Below are 17,122 nucleotides of genomic sequence, written 5' to 3'. Positions count from 1 at the left end.
GCACAGAGTGGATAGTGAAACAAATGGAATCATCATAATGACATTATTTCATATTTATTACTTCCCCCTCCTCATTGCTTTATTATTGTAGCTCTAGTAATAAATAATAATGTAAGGATGCCCATAGTATATACAGTATTCTGAAGAAGGTCTAAAATGTCACTGTGTGTGCATGTGTGTTTTATGTATATGGATTTTTTAAAAGTATTACTCATGATATAACATTGTCCAGACATGCCTGGTAAGGACATGAGGAGGAAACAGTAGGAGCTGTGTGAGGCTACTAAAGGCAGTGCTATAACATTTTTCTGTCATCATTTTATTATAGATTAAGTGCAAGAGTTGTTAGGTGTGGATAATTAGATTATAGTTTATTGCAATAGCAAGTTGTGCCTTGTTCTCAGATAGACAGCAAGTGGAGAGTGATATATGAAAAGATGGGATGGAAGGAAGAAGAGAAGCAAAGAGTGATTCACAGGCAGAGCCTAAATTATTTCTCACAGTTTTTTGTTGCCTTATGGTTCCAAGCGCTGTCACCAATCTTTGCATTTTGTTATTATCTCATGACACTTGTTTAATCAGCTACCATCTCTCCTATGGACTTTTTAATGTCAACAGTCTCAGATCAACACAGCCCTGCCCTCCAGCACTATCAGCAGCAGAAACCCCTCAACAGCAACATTGTACCCATCAGGTAAAACATCGGCTAAGTTTGCTTTGCCTTGTTGCCCATATTAGATTCTTGATGAATGTGTGTTGTTGTTATTCAGCCTGGTTCAATGTGCCCCTTTTTAACTTTGAGCACCCGCCCCTTTAAACCTCTCTGCACGGCCCTGCTCGAGAGGATGTGGAGGGTGAAGGTAACGGTGGTCCCCGTGGTAATCGGAGCACTAGGTGCGATGACTCCCAAGCTAGGCGAGTGGCTCCAGCAGATCCCAGGAACAACATCGGAGATCTCTGTCCAGAAGAGCGCAGTCCTGGGGTGTATATACGTATATATTAGGAATGCAACGATACTCGTATCAGCTCGACAGTCGAGCGCTGATCCACTGAGCGCTCAACACAGACAGCATCGTCAGAAGGAAAGTTGATCAAATAAATTAAACATTTTGTATTGTTCGATACATATGCGTACCGAACCGAAAGCACTGTATCGAACGGTTCAATATCGATACGAGTATCGTTGCATTCCTAATATATACGTGTGTGTGTAGTCCATTAAGGGGTTTTTGAATATCCCTGGTATATCAGTTACAGCAGTTAGCTGCTATACAACACACACCCTTTATATAGTTTCGTATTCGTTCTTCTTTGTAAAAGCGCATACTCCCAAAGAATACCACGGTATAAAAACAACTTTGTTCCAACACCCATCACTCAAATTATCAAATCATAGTTTCTATATCCTACAAGAGTGCAGTGTAGACTTTTGATTGGCTTTTTGTATATTTGTGGTATTGGATATGTATACACTCACTCAGTGTGTAGTTCATACGAATTCTATTAGAATCTAGCATTCATTTATTAAACACATTTACTGTATTACTTTTTTTAAGAATATCACTACTGAGCAACAAGTGTTCATTTAATTGTAGTCAATAATACTTTCAGTGTCAGCTGGAGAATACTGACATTTTGTTTACATTTGCTTTTTAATATACAAAACATGTATTCTACATGTTTATCTTTGCAACAACAACAAAAAAAAGACTGTTAGTAGTGTAACTCAATCCTGACTTTTCTAGTAGTCATAAGACAGGGCAAAAAGCATTTTAAATCCCATCCCCAGTTCTTTAACCTTAACAAAAACATCACTCAAAAAAAAAAAAAAAAAAAAGCAAACAAGCAATTTTACATCATTTTCAAACAAAGTGCCTTATCTCATCAAATCCTTCAAATAAATTAAATTTAACACATTAACAAAAGTCTCATCTTACAGACATCAGTTTTCACATTAATTCTCATCCATTTCATTTCATGAAATTAATGCAGTAACTTGAGCTGATGAAGTGTCTGCTTACATTAGGCAGCAGTGTAAATTCAGTACTCTTCATATGCTGGACAATGAATTTAACCCATCCAGTCCTTACGAATTCATTTTAAACCAACTCCTCTCACTCTCTATTATTTGCTCATCATCCAACCATGAAGGAACCAGTGGCTTTATTTTTCAGGCAGCAGGTTGAAGCTTAGGCATGGCTGACTGGCAGTTGTGTCAGTGAATGGGACATGTGTGGCTGCAGCAGAAGTGGGTCTGGAGTTTGGACTGTGGAAGTAACAAACTCAAAGTTATTCAATGATCATAGATGTCGGTAAATAAGCATGGTTTCTGACAAGATCTCAGACTTTGATTTTAACAACAATAACTGATTCCCAGTACTGAAAATGGGATTCCTCCAAACTATCAGCAAGTGATGCAGAGATTACCTTAGCTCTGAGTTTCCTGCGTATTGGTAGATTCAAAGACTGATCAGCATAGCAATGACCGTATTACCATCAGTGTTGGGGAGTAACGCAATACATGTACCGCCATTACTCATATTTTGTATTTTAAATACGTAACTGTATTCTGTTACAGTTGCTGTTTAAGAAGGTGGTATTCAGAATCAGTGTTGGTCAAGTTACTTGAAAAAGTAATCAGTAACTAATTACTGATTACTTCCCCCAAAAAGTAATCCCGTTACTTTACTGATTACTTATTTTCAAAAGTAATTAATTACTTAGTTACTTTTTAAAAACGATTTACAACCTGAATAGGTGATAAAGTGATAGATCTTTCAGCCCAATTCTACTTTTTCTGCATAATCCATCATACAAAATGTAATCAAATGGAAAAGTCTCTTTTTTTTTTTTAACTTGTTTTATTAGTTTTAATCTTTTAACTTTATGCATCAAGCAAAAATGTAATTATATGCAACATTCTCTGACTGGAAGAAATTTGTTTAATATATAAACCTATTTTCTGCACATTCCAGCACATAAAATATATATTTTTTTGTGTTTACACTCACTCTTTCAAATAGATGCAAGTAAAACACAGCAGAAAATAAATAAAGTCCTTTGGTCTAGCGGTCCTTTTGCTCTATTTTCACCTGTAAAGCAGGAGTGGAGCAGGCGGAGGGTTACCCTGGTGCAGGTGTGCCGCAGCGGTCAGTGGAAGAATCCGCGAGTTTCTCTGTGTTTCCCATTACGTCGTAGCGCACTCGGTGCTTGCTTGGAAGTTTAGGGGTTTTTTTCGCTGTAAAAAGAAGTTTTCTTCCCACGCACAGCGGACGCTAATGTTTTTGTCACTTTTTATGGAATCAAACTTAAAGGTCAGTACTTCCACGCTTTAAACGCTGCACGCTCATACGCTCTCCCGCACTCGATATATTATCCATTGTTGATCTGCAGACAGCTGTTGTCACGAACGTAGCACTTGCTTATGTCACTGTCATGAGACATTCTCGCAAAAAAAAAAAAAAAAAAAAAAAAATTTCACCGTTTTAGTAACGCAGCGTTCCTACGGGAAAGTAACGGTAATCTAATTACCGTTTTTGCAATAGCAAACCTGTTACTTTACTCGTTACTTGAAAAAAGTGATCGGATTACAGTACTGCCCATCTCTGTTCAGAATACAGTTACTTTGTTCAAATGAATGGATTACACGGCGATACTTTCCTGTTTCATATGTTAGGCTATGCCCTCTCTATTTTTAGTTTTCCATGCCGGTGGACACCCAAACAAAACGCGGATTAAGAAGCTCTAATGTCCGTGTCTCAATCTCGCGGCTCATGTCACCTCTACTTGCGGACCGCATAATGACGAGAAGAAATGTTTTTTTAAGAAATTATTCACAAAAATGATTTAATATGAAAGCATTAGGCAGCGTGTTACAGGCATCGCCTTAAAGAATGTAGCCTCATGGGCAGTGTAGTCCGTGCTGCAGGGAGAATGGACTGCCATACCCGTTATGTGTCTGTGAGCGAGGGAGGGAGAAAAAGAAAAAAGTACGAGCTGTCACGGAGCAGAAAGCGGAGCTGGAAGCATGTAAATATAATAATAACCACTGCAGCCAAGAAGAGTGCCTGACGAGCCCAGTTGTAAGTAAGCTATTAAGACTCAACTGTACACTGTGTTCGTGTTTTCCTCCGAAACAATAAGTTCCGTTGGAGCTGCCTTTCAACAAAAGTAAAGCTAGTTTTCAGCTACGAGCCCGACACGAACCCCACATATTAGCCAGAGTTCCCTTTACGGTTTTACGCCTTTACAGCTCAGAGCCGCGAACCTGTTTTACAAGTGTGGAATAGTTTTCTATACGAGATCGCTGCAAAAAGTGCAGCCTTACCTAATGTCAACCTACTGTTACTCATTTTATATTAAGATTTAAAATCTAGTTGGTATTGGTATGGCAGTAAAAGTAATAAATCACACAGCAATAGTACATTCATGTAGTTGTAAAAAGCATGAGAATATATTAAGTAATCCAAAGTATTGAGAATATGTTACTCTCATTGAGTAACGTAACGGAATACATTACAAAATACATTTTGGGGCATTTATTCTGTCATCTGTAGTGGAATACATTTTAAAGGTAACCCTCACAACACTGCTTACCATCCATATAGGTCAGTGTGGTGAGGAGAGGTGCATCTGGAGAAATATAGGTGGTATACTGGAGATCATCCATCAACGGTGGAGACAGCTGACCAGGAGCAAGTGATGTCATCATTGTTGACTGGGCAGGATTTGGGTTAATGTGCTTCTTTTGACGAGCTCGGCAGTTCTGAAACCAAACCTGTATGAAAGAAGCCTGGATTAATCGCTGGTCTTGGAGTGATGGTTTCCCTTGAAAGCGCAGGGGATTGTTTTTCTTCACACAGAAAAATGTCTAGACATCAACTGTGCAAATACCCTGGATTTCTCACTATTCTCAACTTGAGGGAAAACGAACTTTGCAAGTTCATTATGTTACTTGCTGGCATTTTAAATTCTGGATTTAGCTCCAGATTCTAACTGTTTACATGAATCCAACAATTAGCGCAAAGCAATACACCAAAAGTTACACCTATGTTATGACCAGTTATGAAGAAATCTGACAGTTACTGCGAACTTTAAAATTCTTACAAAAATTACCACCCACAGAGTTTAATTATGACCCAAAATTTGTTCACTCCAACCAACTAAGCATGCATTATTTCAAAGGGACTGCTAAATTTGCTCACTTAATCCTGTGACACGTTATTGCAGGACCTCCCTGCAGTCGTTTAGTATTGTCATTCAGGTCTGTTTTACCTGAATAACCCTGCGGCTGAGTCCAGTTCTCTCTGCCAGCTTCTGCAGCGTCTGTGCATCTGGGTTGTTATCTTTAGCAAACTGGGTCTGCATCACCTAAATAAGTGGAGATGACAGATGAGTAAATGTTTACATCACTGAAATCTAAGATGGGTTTCACTGTTATTTTAACAGACCATGGTAGCAGAGTGCTATGGTGTTCAAATGCCACTAGAGGGCAGAAAAACGTCAAAATAAGCTGAACAAATATCTGGCTTATATTGTTCTTTCCTCTGAACACACTCAGCAAACAGAGCCCTAGTAACATTCACTAGTCCCCATACAATCATACACAGCCATCACTTTAATATTAAAACAGTAACTTAACAGGGTTCTCTCACAGAAGAACAAAGTATTCACTGGATATTAAAAATGTAGACATGAAAAAAGACAAAGTGCTATTATTTTAGTCATCCATGCTAGTGGTTGTACTTGTTGTGACACTTTTAAGTGTAAATGGTCTAATGGCAATGCAGGAGTTAGCACGCAGGAAAAAAAGAAGAAAAAAAAAAGTGGACAACACCTGTAACTGATCCACAGTGAAGCTGGTCCTGGCCCTCTTAGCTGGCTTGGGCAAAATGCTAAGGTCATCTTTGTCTGCCATCTCTTCATTTTTTGGTTGTTCTTTAAGAAAAACAGGATTAAAGGACATTTTAAATGACTGGTCCCATTTCAGGTCAGATGCCCTGCGGACATCACCGGAACACGAGTTCCATCTAGAAGACCCATGTGTTAGAAAGGTGTCTTTTTGTACAGGGTCAGGCTATATTCTTCAGTATGTGTGACAGAGTGGTAACAGGAGGATTCAGCTGTCTCTCTGCAGAGTTTAAGGTTCGGTGTGATATTGTGACAGGCAGAAGCATTCGTGTTAGCAGTACAGATATATTTTCAAAGTGGGTGTTACTAAGAACTTCTAATATTTTCATTTCTATCCTTGAGACATTTATTCAAGTATTTGATGTTTGAGTGAAACTAAAATGCCAATGCAAGCAAGTATGGCATTGAACTGTAATGTCTGGAGTATTCTAACCATAGGTTTTTTTGGAAAGACTTCCAAAAAATAGTTTACATGGCAGCAGAAATGACATACCTCAGTAAGATGAGCATGTGGTCTGTACATGACATTTGCTCGTCTTTTACTTAACTTTAAAATTCAAAGTTGAATTTTTTTTAATTTTTTTTTTTTGGGGGGGGGGGGGGTGTAATATTCATTTCACAATCATTTTACTGTTTGCTGTAATTCAGATCGGACCCTTGTCCATCCATACACTCACTGTTTTCCTTGGCTCGTTTGAGATTCTCCATCATAATATCATAGTGTGGCCGGCAGAAGATTCGATTCTCCAGAAGTCCGCATTCTTCCCCTGTAGAAAGCTGGCGTTTACACGAGGTGCAGGAGAAACAAGCCAGGTGGAAGGTGCTACCTCTCGCCCGACGCACCCAGTCACTAGAATGGATGTTACGCCCACAACGGGCACAGCGAGTCCCATATCGCCTGGAACAGAGGGAAAAAAAGAAAAAAAAAATCTGTATTTATCTATGAAAGACTTTCTTCAGGTTTTCAGTCCATCCTTGATACCCCATTTAAAAAAAAGTCATTTACATTTTTTCCTGTACTTAAAATAAAAACAAAAAAGAAAACGAAAACCCTCACCCAAACAAGATTTTGTTAGCGATTATAATGTCTAAGGCATAATCCATTGACATTTTTAGCCTTTCCTGTCAGTTCACTGTACCTACATTGCCTACACGCCCCAGTATGTGTACCGGCCCTGACCCTGCATGAGGGCTGATATCAATCATCATCTGAGATCAAAGTGCATGTGTACCTGATCGCAGGTGTGATGAATATAACCAGACAATCCATTTGAAACAAACATATTCTTCTCCAGTGATGCATTTGGGGATAAGCTGCAGCAGCTTGCCCTTCTTATCCCCTAACAAGAGAAGTTGATGTGTCATACGTTATTCGGACTTCCTTAAGAGTCATGTTTTAGTCAGTTGGAATAGTCTCCCTCTGCCAAATATTAACTATTAGTCAAAATTTAAACAGGATGGAAATGACAGGAAGTTTCTAAACAACTGAAAGCAAAAGGCAGCCCAATTGCGAGGTGTTAAATATTTTCACCAGTCAGTCGATTCTGACTAAAATTAATTCATGCACGTAACACACAGATCAGATAGTTTTCTGCTCTTTGATATCATTACTTAAAGACTAGATGTGTACTATAAAAATATGAATATCATATATGCAACAAAATCTTACATTAAATTATATTAAAAAATTACCTGGGGGCATAGTCCCCACCTCTTTGCATTTGGAATGGTTTCCTCTGTTAGGATAAGCATCTGGTTAGGTCAGTTTGTTATAGTGTTCTTGTTCTTCTAGCCAAATTGTTTTGTTTAAGCTCATTTTCCATTCCTTCATGTTTTGGATAAAATCTTTATGATCTTTTGGGGTGAAGTGAAAGCTACATTTTTGTAATTGTAAAGCGCTTTGAGGGCCCCAAAAAGCGCTATATAAATGCAATCCATTATTATTATTATTATTACTACATTTTGAATAGCAAACCTGTGTGTCCTTTCACTGCTTGACAGGAAAAAAAAAAAAAAATCATATACCGATAATGTTAAACTATTCTTGAGTCCCAGATTCCCACAGTCTGACATTTTATAAAATTCACATTTAGAATAGAACTAACTGCATATAGGACACAGGTGGTGTGCGTGTGTGATGTACCTGAAGTAGTCGAGTTTGCAGAAAACCTCTTTGTCTCTGATGTAACAGCTCACGTGTCGGCCCAGTGAAGTCTTACACACACTGCATGAGAGGCAGCGCACGTGCCAGCACAGATTATTGACCTAGGATTTCAAATTTTGACAGAGTTTAGAATTATTTAAATACCCTTCCAAAGTATATTCTATCATCATTACTAAAGACCATAGAGGCTCCTGGAATTATTGGTAATGCTTTTATTTTTCTGAATGCAATGAGATATTATTGTTCTCATTTGATAATTAATAAGCCTTTTGTGGTGTGATTCCAATTCCAAAATAATACCAAATGTACATCCAGAGACAGAAAAGCTTTAATGAGCCAAATGAATTTTGACTGCACACTCATCCATTCTGTCCTTATAGACACAGAAGTGTTTAAAACATTTTATTTATTTATTTTTCTTTAATTAATTTTCTACAAAGTTTTTTTTTTTTTTTTTTAAGCAGAATAATTATGTTCCTAGTGTTAGAAGTTAGTGTTAATAGAATTCCTTGGAGTACTTTAAAGGACAGTACAGATACAATGAGATTTATGCATCTTAATTTTACAAACACAAATATAAAAATAAAATAAAAAAAAGTCAATGTATCAGCATTGCCCTCTAAAGCACAAAGAGGACCCCATACCAAGGGTTCAACAGCTGTACCTTAAGAACTGTGACCCCAATGACAAGGCGATCATAAACCTACGGGCAAAATGAAATACTTTATTTTCTGAGGGTGAAGATTAGTACAAAGCATTAATGTGCTGTGTAAAATTGCAGAAATACTTGTTCTGCTTAGGCTAGCTCATATATTTATATCAGTTTTCAAAATTAATAAACCCTCAAAATGATTTAATTCCTCTTGTAGGACAATCAAATCCACATTTAGCTATAAAGAGAGGCAACTTTGCTGTACAACTCTATTAAAAGAAAGCTGACAAGTGCTGAAAATATCTGAACTACTTTTCCCCCTTTTCTTAGAATGATAACTGGACTGCTTTGTATTAAAACTGGCCTAGTTTGGAAGTGTTGTCAGTGACATTTTGGCCAGACACAGTATGTTAGTTTGACCTTCAGGAGGTATCTGTCCACTATCTCCAGACCGCAGGAGGTGCACACCGGTTTCCCCTGCACACAGACCTCGGTGGGGACCGCAGACGAAGAGGACGAGGAGAGGGAGGACGGAGAGTAAGAGTCCTCATCAAAAATATCATCGGGACCAGAGGAGCCCTATTAGAAATAACAGTCCCCAGAGTAAAAAAATAAATACAAATCAAAATGATTAAAAAGGGACAGCAAAAAAATAACTTTACACTTTTAAAAATGTCCTCAAATGTGTCACGAAATTTAGGAGCATAAGTCAATTAAAAAATTAATTGCGTTTGTTTTATGTACATTTGCTACTCAAATGCGTACACTCACGCGTGCTCCTTGCAATTTCTGTGTCTGTCTCAAGCTGTTATCCCCACGGGAAAAAGAAAACGCAGTTAATTTGGAAGTGAAACACCTACTGTGTCGCTATAAATATGTCCTTGTTGTAGCTGAGTGAAAACAACCTCCGTCGATGGCGTTTCTTCTTCTGACATGGTGTCAGCCATAAGTCTGGAGTGACGCACTAGCCTGACTGGCACCTAGTAAAAGTTATGTCGTCCTCATATGACAACCATCGAGATTAGCCTTCGCTTTCTATAGGTATGAGTGTGCATTTATTTTATTTAAGTAGACATGGGTCCAGTCATGGTGTCGAGCTAAATATTATTTTTATTACGGAAGCCCACACATGACTTAAAATATTCTATTAGCATTGTGGGGAAAAGAGGACGTATATGTTCAATTAGCAGCTCGTGGGACCGCATGTAGAGCGGCCTCGCGCACAGCTGAATTTAATTCTGACTAATTGTGTGTTTAGTAACGCACGTGCACAGGCTAAAGACCACTGTATGCTTGTCACGCTACAGTCTGCACTTGGCTACAGTCTTCCAGAGTCAGGTCACAAATCAGGCTTCCCCCCCTTTCTATTACATTTTTGAAAGTGTAGCTACATGGCGTAGGCTACGAAAATATGAAACGTGGAGGTGCCCGTCTTTATTTTGTATTTATATTGCTAACGTCTGCATGAATAAATATTTATATTTTGTTTTATTTTATTTTATTTTATTTATGTACTGTGATGCGGAACTTATGCAAATTGAAGAAAATGTGTCACTTTTTTAGAAGCCTGTACCTGACTTTATCGAAAACAAAAAGTTCGCTGAACCCTCTAACTTCAAATATTGCATTATATTTGGGGTATCTTAAAAGTTCACTAAGCTAATTTAGGTCGCTGGCCCACATTCGTCAATTGTTCGTTGTAAATGAGCACTGGGATACAGGGCAGCTGCAATGTAACGAGTCTGTTTGAAAATATTATGTAACTAATTTTCCGAAATAAACATAATAATAATGATGATGATGATGAAAATAATAAATAACTATAAGCTCGTACGAAGTTTGTTTTACCTGTGATTAACTTACAGAATGTGACTTAATGATAGATTTGTACTCACCACGCTGTTGGACACACAGTTAAACATTTTCATGAAGCATCCCCGTTCAGCCAGATGTTCACAGCAGCAGCGGTTCGCTGTTTTACCCTCCTTGTTTTATTAGTCCACCGCGCTTCTGCCGACTCGCCTGCTTTATTGTGACGGTCAGAGGTTTGTTTCTCTTCTTACCACTTGTTGCAAAAAAAAAAGAAAAAAAAAAAAAAAAAAAAAACCCGACAGAGAAAGACCGGCGCACCTCCCACTGCGTTAGTCTGAGACCGCCCGCTGTAGCAAGAACTCCATTTCGGGTAGATTGGTTTAAATCGTTAGTGTTAAATTAAGAACAAAAATACTTATATTGATATTGATGAATCGTGAGCTTTAAGGCCTCAAAACTTTAGATATCAATATCAGTCAGTGAAAAATTACAAATTGTTGACTGAAATTACAAAGAAATTACAAAGAAATGAGCCAAAAAGACATTCCCCCCCCCCCATTTTTGCTTAAAATATAGGTCCAGTAAAACGAATTTGATTTGGAAAATTCCCATGACGCAATGTAATATACAGTTATTTACTCGAAAACGACTTTACAATATTGTACTTGGGAAAAATGTTAATATTTGCACGCTGACAGTGTAGAAAGGGAATTTACAGCAGACAGCTTTTCAGTCGAAAACATCTAACCCAGGATTTTATATGGAATCACAAGATTTCGGTTTATATCATTTAGTTTATTTCTCATAACCTGGAAAAAAACATACTGCAACACTTTGAGAAAATCTTCTTAAAAAATGAACCTTCATAAATCTTTTCTTGTGAGAGACACTTATAGGCTCAGTTAAGCCCAGCCGGACTTTATCACCACTCTTCATCTTTTCCTTCCTTGTCATTAGGGACCTAAAGAAAACATCACAGGTTGTGTTTGGGCGCTGAATTATATTTATTTAGACATCCACACCATCTGAGCAGCTGCTAAAGTTGTTGATTTAATCCTTCGAAACTGCTCACAGTACATTAGAACAACAGTTTTAATCAATTCAATTAAGTGACCCTGCTGTTATTTTGCTGTGCAGCATTGAAATACAGTGTGTCTATATTTATAACTACAAATAAATATTGAAAGTTAAGCTATTTATTGCAATACTATCACAACACTTTCATGACTTTTCATGTACCTTTTATTGTCCCCTTTAAAAAAGAGATGTGCCCCCCACATACACACATCCATTCTTTGACGATTACCTTATGAGACATTAAGTAAAGATGAAGGCTGACCAGAAATTGGGGTCGAAAAAGCATGAATGAAAACATTCTCAGAGGGCACTTTCTGAATGGAGAATCAAGAGGCTGGTCAAGAATTCCTTCGGGTCTTATCTGCATATGCAACCCAATACCGCAGCCCACTCAGACTTCTAAAACTGTATCTTTGACGTGGAATTTAATGGCTTGATGTGTGCTTAACCCTGAACAGAAAAGTCTGCTTTTAAAAACTGTAATGTGAAATATGAAAGTAGCAGCACCACAAAACATTCAGTTATTAATGGATGTCATCTGGACCTTTTCTGAAATAGCTATAAGAATGTACGAACATATTAAATGGAACGGTCTTTGTCAGCACTTTCTAGGAACATAAACTTGTTAAACTGTCTAACAGACGGAGTATTGTATCTTTGTCATAAGATGATACTATCATTGAAATGAACATAATAACTTTTTCAGTGAAACAGGCATTTCTGATATTTTCTTGCCCTACTGGAGGAATGGCGAGTAACATTTGTGCAGTGGTTAGCACTCTTGTCTCTCGGCAAGAAGGTTCAAATCCACCATGTGACTGGGCCCTTTCTGTGTGGACTTTGCATGCTCTCCCCGTGTCTGAGTGGGTTCCATCCAGGTGGTCTGGCTTCCTCACACATTCCAAAAACAACCAAAAAGTTGAATGGGAGGCAGAGCTAATTGGTGATTCTAAATTGCCCATAGGTGTGAATGTGAGTGTGACTGTGTTAGCCCTTTGACAGACTGACCTCTCCAGGCTGTACCCTGCCTCTTGCTGGATGGATGGATGGAACTTATCATCATATCATTATAACTTCAGAGTACACCAAAATGACAGATAATGTTGTAAAAGGTTAAATCTAATAAAGTTCCTGTCTTTTTGTGTCTAGGAGTAATTGTAATTGGACAAACTCTTGAAAAATGGCCTAACCTCCCTGTCAGCACCCAATGTAGAGACCCAAAACATAACTCTACTGTAACTCATCTCTCTCTCTTAAACACACACTGAAGCTGATGTAAGAGGATGTTTATCTCCCAGTGATGCTGATTACAGACATGCAAACCCTTACTTACTTCTTCTCTACAAATCTGAATGGAACTGAATGGTTCAGCTCCTCCAAAAAACAAACCAAAACTGCCCTGTTTGCATTTGCATGACATCTGACATTAAATTTGAAAATTTATAGTCGGACAGTCAGCGTGTGGTAACTCTAATAAAATCTTTGTAGCACAATTAGTTTGATCTTGCTTTTCTTTCCTTTCACTTTAAATATCCACTTTAAATGTTCTGCCAAAATTAGCTCAGGCTAATGAACATTTAGTAAAACTACAGTGTGTTCCATGCTAAGTCAAAGCCATGAATGGCTATCATTCTTAAACAGAAAACACTGTTTTTGCAAAAGAGTTACCCCCTGCACCTACTACAGCTTTCTTCAGGCTTTATTTATTTTATTTGCAGCAATATGCATTAATCTCATGTCAATGAAGCTTCCGTATGACTGTTCCCACCACTAACACATGACCCTACGCTGTGTTCACTGCATCATTCCATGTCTGGCACTGATCACCACCTGCACTCATGTATATATCTTTCTACGTAGCACTTTAATTCTTATTCTTATTTTTATTTTTTCATGTCTATTTAAGCGTAATTTATGACAGTATGTTTGCACTGAAGCACTGCAGCAATTTCCTAATGTTGTAAACCTGCTCAACATTTGGCAATAAAACCCTTTCTGATTCTTATTCTGATTCTTCCAGTTGAGGACATGTGAGATGTTCTCAAACATTTATACTCATACATACTATGATTTACTGCAAAACTGCATCAACACTATGCAAGCAAATGTTTTATTTGTCTTAATGTCACTGTAAAATATTCTAATAACTACTGGCCTCTGTGCAGGAACAGAAGCCCAGTGCCCTGTCCCCCTCCCCTACACAGTGGCAAGTTTACTGTCATTAAGTCAGAGTTCGTGAGCAGTGGCAGTGTTTGTCAATGGGCTTGGTTTCCCTCTTTGGTCATAAACATCCCAGCATCATAAAAACACACAGTTATTTTTGGTTTAAGGCAGCTTTTGCTTTTAATTTGCACGTGACATGCTATGGCTTATCTCGCTGCTTGGAAGTTTTCTCAGTACGGGTGTGTCTCTGTACATCTTTGTGTGTTTGTGTGCAAGTTTATCTGAGATGATTTAGCTGAATGTCAGAGAGTTGCTGCTGAAAGATCGGTTGGGACTGCGTGCATCATGGCTGCTCACTGAACGTGTGGTTGAGAGAGGAGACCACCTTCCTCGCCAACTGCTAGGTTTCCATAGGTTATCTGACCCCTGGCAGGAAGTGTTGTGACAGGTATGGATGGAAGAACATGACTGGAAGACGGTGGTCCTTTCATTCTGTACACCGGAAACTCTACAAACGGTTACAATTAGGAAGGGCAGCACTTTGTGTGTGCGTGGATATATATGTGTGTGTGTGTACCTCTTTAGAAATCTTTGTGGGGACCAAAAACTGGAATTTTACTATACTTGTGGGGACCAAAGGTCACTTTGAGGACAAAAGTGCCTGTCCTCGTGAGTTTGAAGGCATTTTTGAAAGTCAAAATGTGGTTTTAGTGTCAGGGTTACAGTTAGGTTATGGTTTAGGCTAAGGGTTAGGGTTAATCCTTCATTTTTGATGGTTAGGATAAGCATTATGTCAATTACATAACCTCACTAAGATATAAAAATGAGAATATGTGTGTGTGTGTGTGTGTGTGTGTGTGTGTGTGTGTGTGTGTGTGTGTGTGTGTGTGTGTGACAGAGAGTGGCAACAGTTGCCTCAAGGCGCTTTATATTTTAAGATAAAGACCCTTCAATAATGCTTCCAGAACGCCAACAATCAGATGAGCAAGCACTTGGAGATGGTGGAAAGGAAAGACTCCCTTTTAACAGAAGGAAACCTAAGGCAAAGCTGTCTGATTCCATAGACAGCCTGAAAGCTGAAGGCTCTGCCTCCCATTCAACTTTTAAATATTCTAGGAACAACAAGTAAGGCCGCAGTCTGAGAGTGAAGTGCTTTATTTGATCAATATGATAATATTAGGTCTTTAAGATAAGATGGGGCACAATTATTCCAGACCTAGTATGCATTGAGAAGGATTTTAAATTCAATTCTGGATTTAACAGAGAGCCTATAGAGAATGCAGCGATAGAACGGGAGAAATATGTTCTCATTTTGATGCGTTGAGAGGTTTTGAACATTTTAGTTTAGTTTAGGGTAATGGCTGACGTTGGTTTTTAAATTCTTTAAGTTTTAGTTGATTTAGTATCACAAGATTATTGTTGACTAAATCTAAAGTTAATTCAGTTTACTTAAATATGTAGTGTTTACAAAGCCTCTTATTTTCCTTGACATCAAATGCAAAATGTGTCCGTATGTCTACGCTTCTCTTCCCCACAAACATCGATGTTTTGTCATGTTTCCATGAAAAACAGTAAGCATGGGGGTAAGGTCGCTGACATACATTAACAGTATGAAATTAACAAGTGATGTGATAGTTTTGAAGCCACACAACAGCTACCTAACGTTCAGAGCACAAGGTTCTTGGTATGTTCACCAAATGCAAAGTTTTTGTGACACGTGATTATTATATGGCTTATTAGTATGACACAAATTTGTGCGTGTCAAACCTTTTCAACTTGGGTGAAAAATTTGCGTAGCTCTCCAGGTGGGGGTTAGAGAGAAGTGAGCAGAATAATAGGATTCATCATAAGTTAAAACAAATACACTACTACAACCTCCTTGTTCTGTTGGCTGCTGAGCTGCATATTCATGGGTTTCCAACATGACTGTATTCAAATCAGTAATGGGTGGTGAAACTTTGCTTGTCATTTAGTGTGAACATCACTATACAAGTTTCTCCAAATGTCTCAAGTCCACTTTTTTTACTTTTGGACCAAATGTCTGAAATGTCTGCTCCACATATCAAGCCAGATTTTTTATTTTCCAGGTAATTCCACTAAAAATGCTCCAACCGGCACTGACGGGAGAATCACAGTCAATAAGTTTAGTGGACAGCAGGTTGCATTATTTCAGGAAAACCTGATAATTAAATCAGCCACACCACTAACTCTAGCACTGAGATCAATGATATAAAAACAATTCTCACACGTTAAGGTTGTTAGGAAGTTGTTTTTCCATATCTACTAGAATGTAAACATGCTTTCAAACATCCTGGTGGATAGGTTCACTTTTGGAACCAGACTTGAGTGAACACAAGAGGGCCAAACACCCAGATTTCATTTAGAAGTGAGGTACTAGGTCTAAAAACATGCAAGAGGAACCCCCAACTTGTTCAGTGTAAAATCAAAAAGACCATAAAGGAAATAATATGCAAAATGATAACAAAAAATATGATAGGATAAAGCAATTTAATAATACAGACTGCCAGCTAGAGCAGGGCGATATGACCAAAAATATTTATCACGATATACATTTGAAAATTTGCGATAACGATATAAGTGACGATATAATTGACACTAGACAAAATACTTTACAACTCCACAACTTTATTAGTGCAAAAAAACCCATCAATGTATTTTCACTTAAACAAGCAGCTGTTTTTTATGTGCATTAAAGTTATATAAAAATTTAACAGTGCAAATGCAAATTCCTCGCTGACAGTTTAACCAAAAGGCATTTCCAGTGGAAACTGGCCGACATATCCTCAGCATAACCATGTATAATATCCACAAAACTTAAAAAGAGCTTATACACACACAATACGGCACTATTATGTTGAGGCACAGTTTGTATCACTCCGCGAGGCTGCCTACGATAGCTGTAATGCTCCGACAATCCATCAAGCGGTGCGGGTTCGTAGCTTAGCAAAGTCTTACTAAAACATTTGACAGATTTTTGAGCGCCGTGTACATAAAATCGTTTCGAGGTCAGTAAGCACAACCAGAGTTCATACATAAGGCCCATTGGATTATAAGGGGCACTGTCGATTTTCAGAAAAATCAAAGGATTGATTTTAAGTGTGCCGTATTTTCCAAAAAACACGGTAATAACGACGGCCCGCTAGCATGCGCTACCAAAAATAGTGCTTTGTTGTGTAACTGACGGATGAAAGCTACACCAGTTCCACACCACTGAAGTTGCAGCATTTTTACAAACGATTCTGGTCCATCCGCTTCATTCAACGATCTGCTTTCGCCGCCATGCTTTTTCCGCTGTGTGCGTATGAAAACAAAGGCACTGCGCA

General features: G+C 38.2%; 1 protein-coding gene across 3 annotated transcripts; it reads right to left on the bottom strand.

Annotated features, from left to right (window-relative positions):
• Nucleotides 1–1,567: 1,567 nt before the first annotated feature.
• On the bottom strand, nt 1,568–11,137 carry LOC113011368 (LIM/homeobox protein Lhx8-like). Of its 3 annotated transcripts, none has more exons than XM_026150878.2 (8): nt 10,622–11,137; nt 9,147–9,305; nt 8,054–8,175; nt 6,588–6,808; nt 5,837–5,937; nt 5,275–5,370; nt 4,597–4,777; nt 1,568–2,266 (listed from the first exon to the last, which is right to left on the bottom strand). In XM_026150878.2, exons 1-8 carry the CDS (start codon nt 10,652–10,654, stop codon nt 2,190–2,192), a joined length of 990 nt encoding a protein of 329 aa, XP_026006663.1. In that variant the 5' UTR covers nt 10,655–11,137; the 3' UTR covers nt 1,568–2,189. The 3 variants fall into 3 exon arrangements, with proteins under 3 accessions (XP_026006663.1, XP_026006662.1, XP_026006664.1); XM_026150877.2 differs by having other exon boundaries at nt 9,587–11,136; XM_026150879.2 differs by lacking the exon at nt 9,147–9,305 and having other exon boundaries at nt 10,622–11,127.
• Nucleotides 11,138–17,122: the final 5,985 nt, after the last annotated feature.

The sequence above is a fragment of the Astatotilapia calliptera genome, chromosome 18, assembly GCF_964374335.1.
Source record: "Astatotilapia calliptera chromosome 18, fAstCal68.1, whole genome shotgun sequence".
NCBI classification, from domain to species: domain Eukaryota; kingdom Metazoa; phylum Chordata; class Actinopteri; order Cichliformes; family Cichlidae; genus Astatotilapia; species Astatotilapia calliptera.
Note: the sequence above shows the minus strand (reverse complement) of the source record. Positions and strands in the feature narration are given on the sequence as shown.

Bases quoted from the DNA above. Each gene is read 5' to 3' on its own strand.
- LOC113011368 (XM_026150877.2), bottom strand. From the start codon at position 9,673: ATGGCTGACACCATGTCAGAAGAAGAAACGCCATCGACGGAGGTTGTT. The intron at 5,938-6,587 runs GTGAGTGTATGG...TTTTTCTTAAAG, and splicing joins CAAACGAGCCAAGGAAAACA to AACAACCAAAAAATGAAGAG. The intron at 5,371-5,836 runs GTGTTGTCCACT...CCACTTATTTAG, and splicing joins TCACTGTGGATCAGTTACAG to GTGATGCAGACCCAGTTTGC.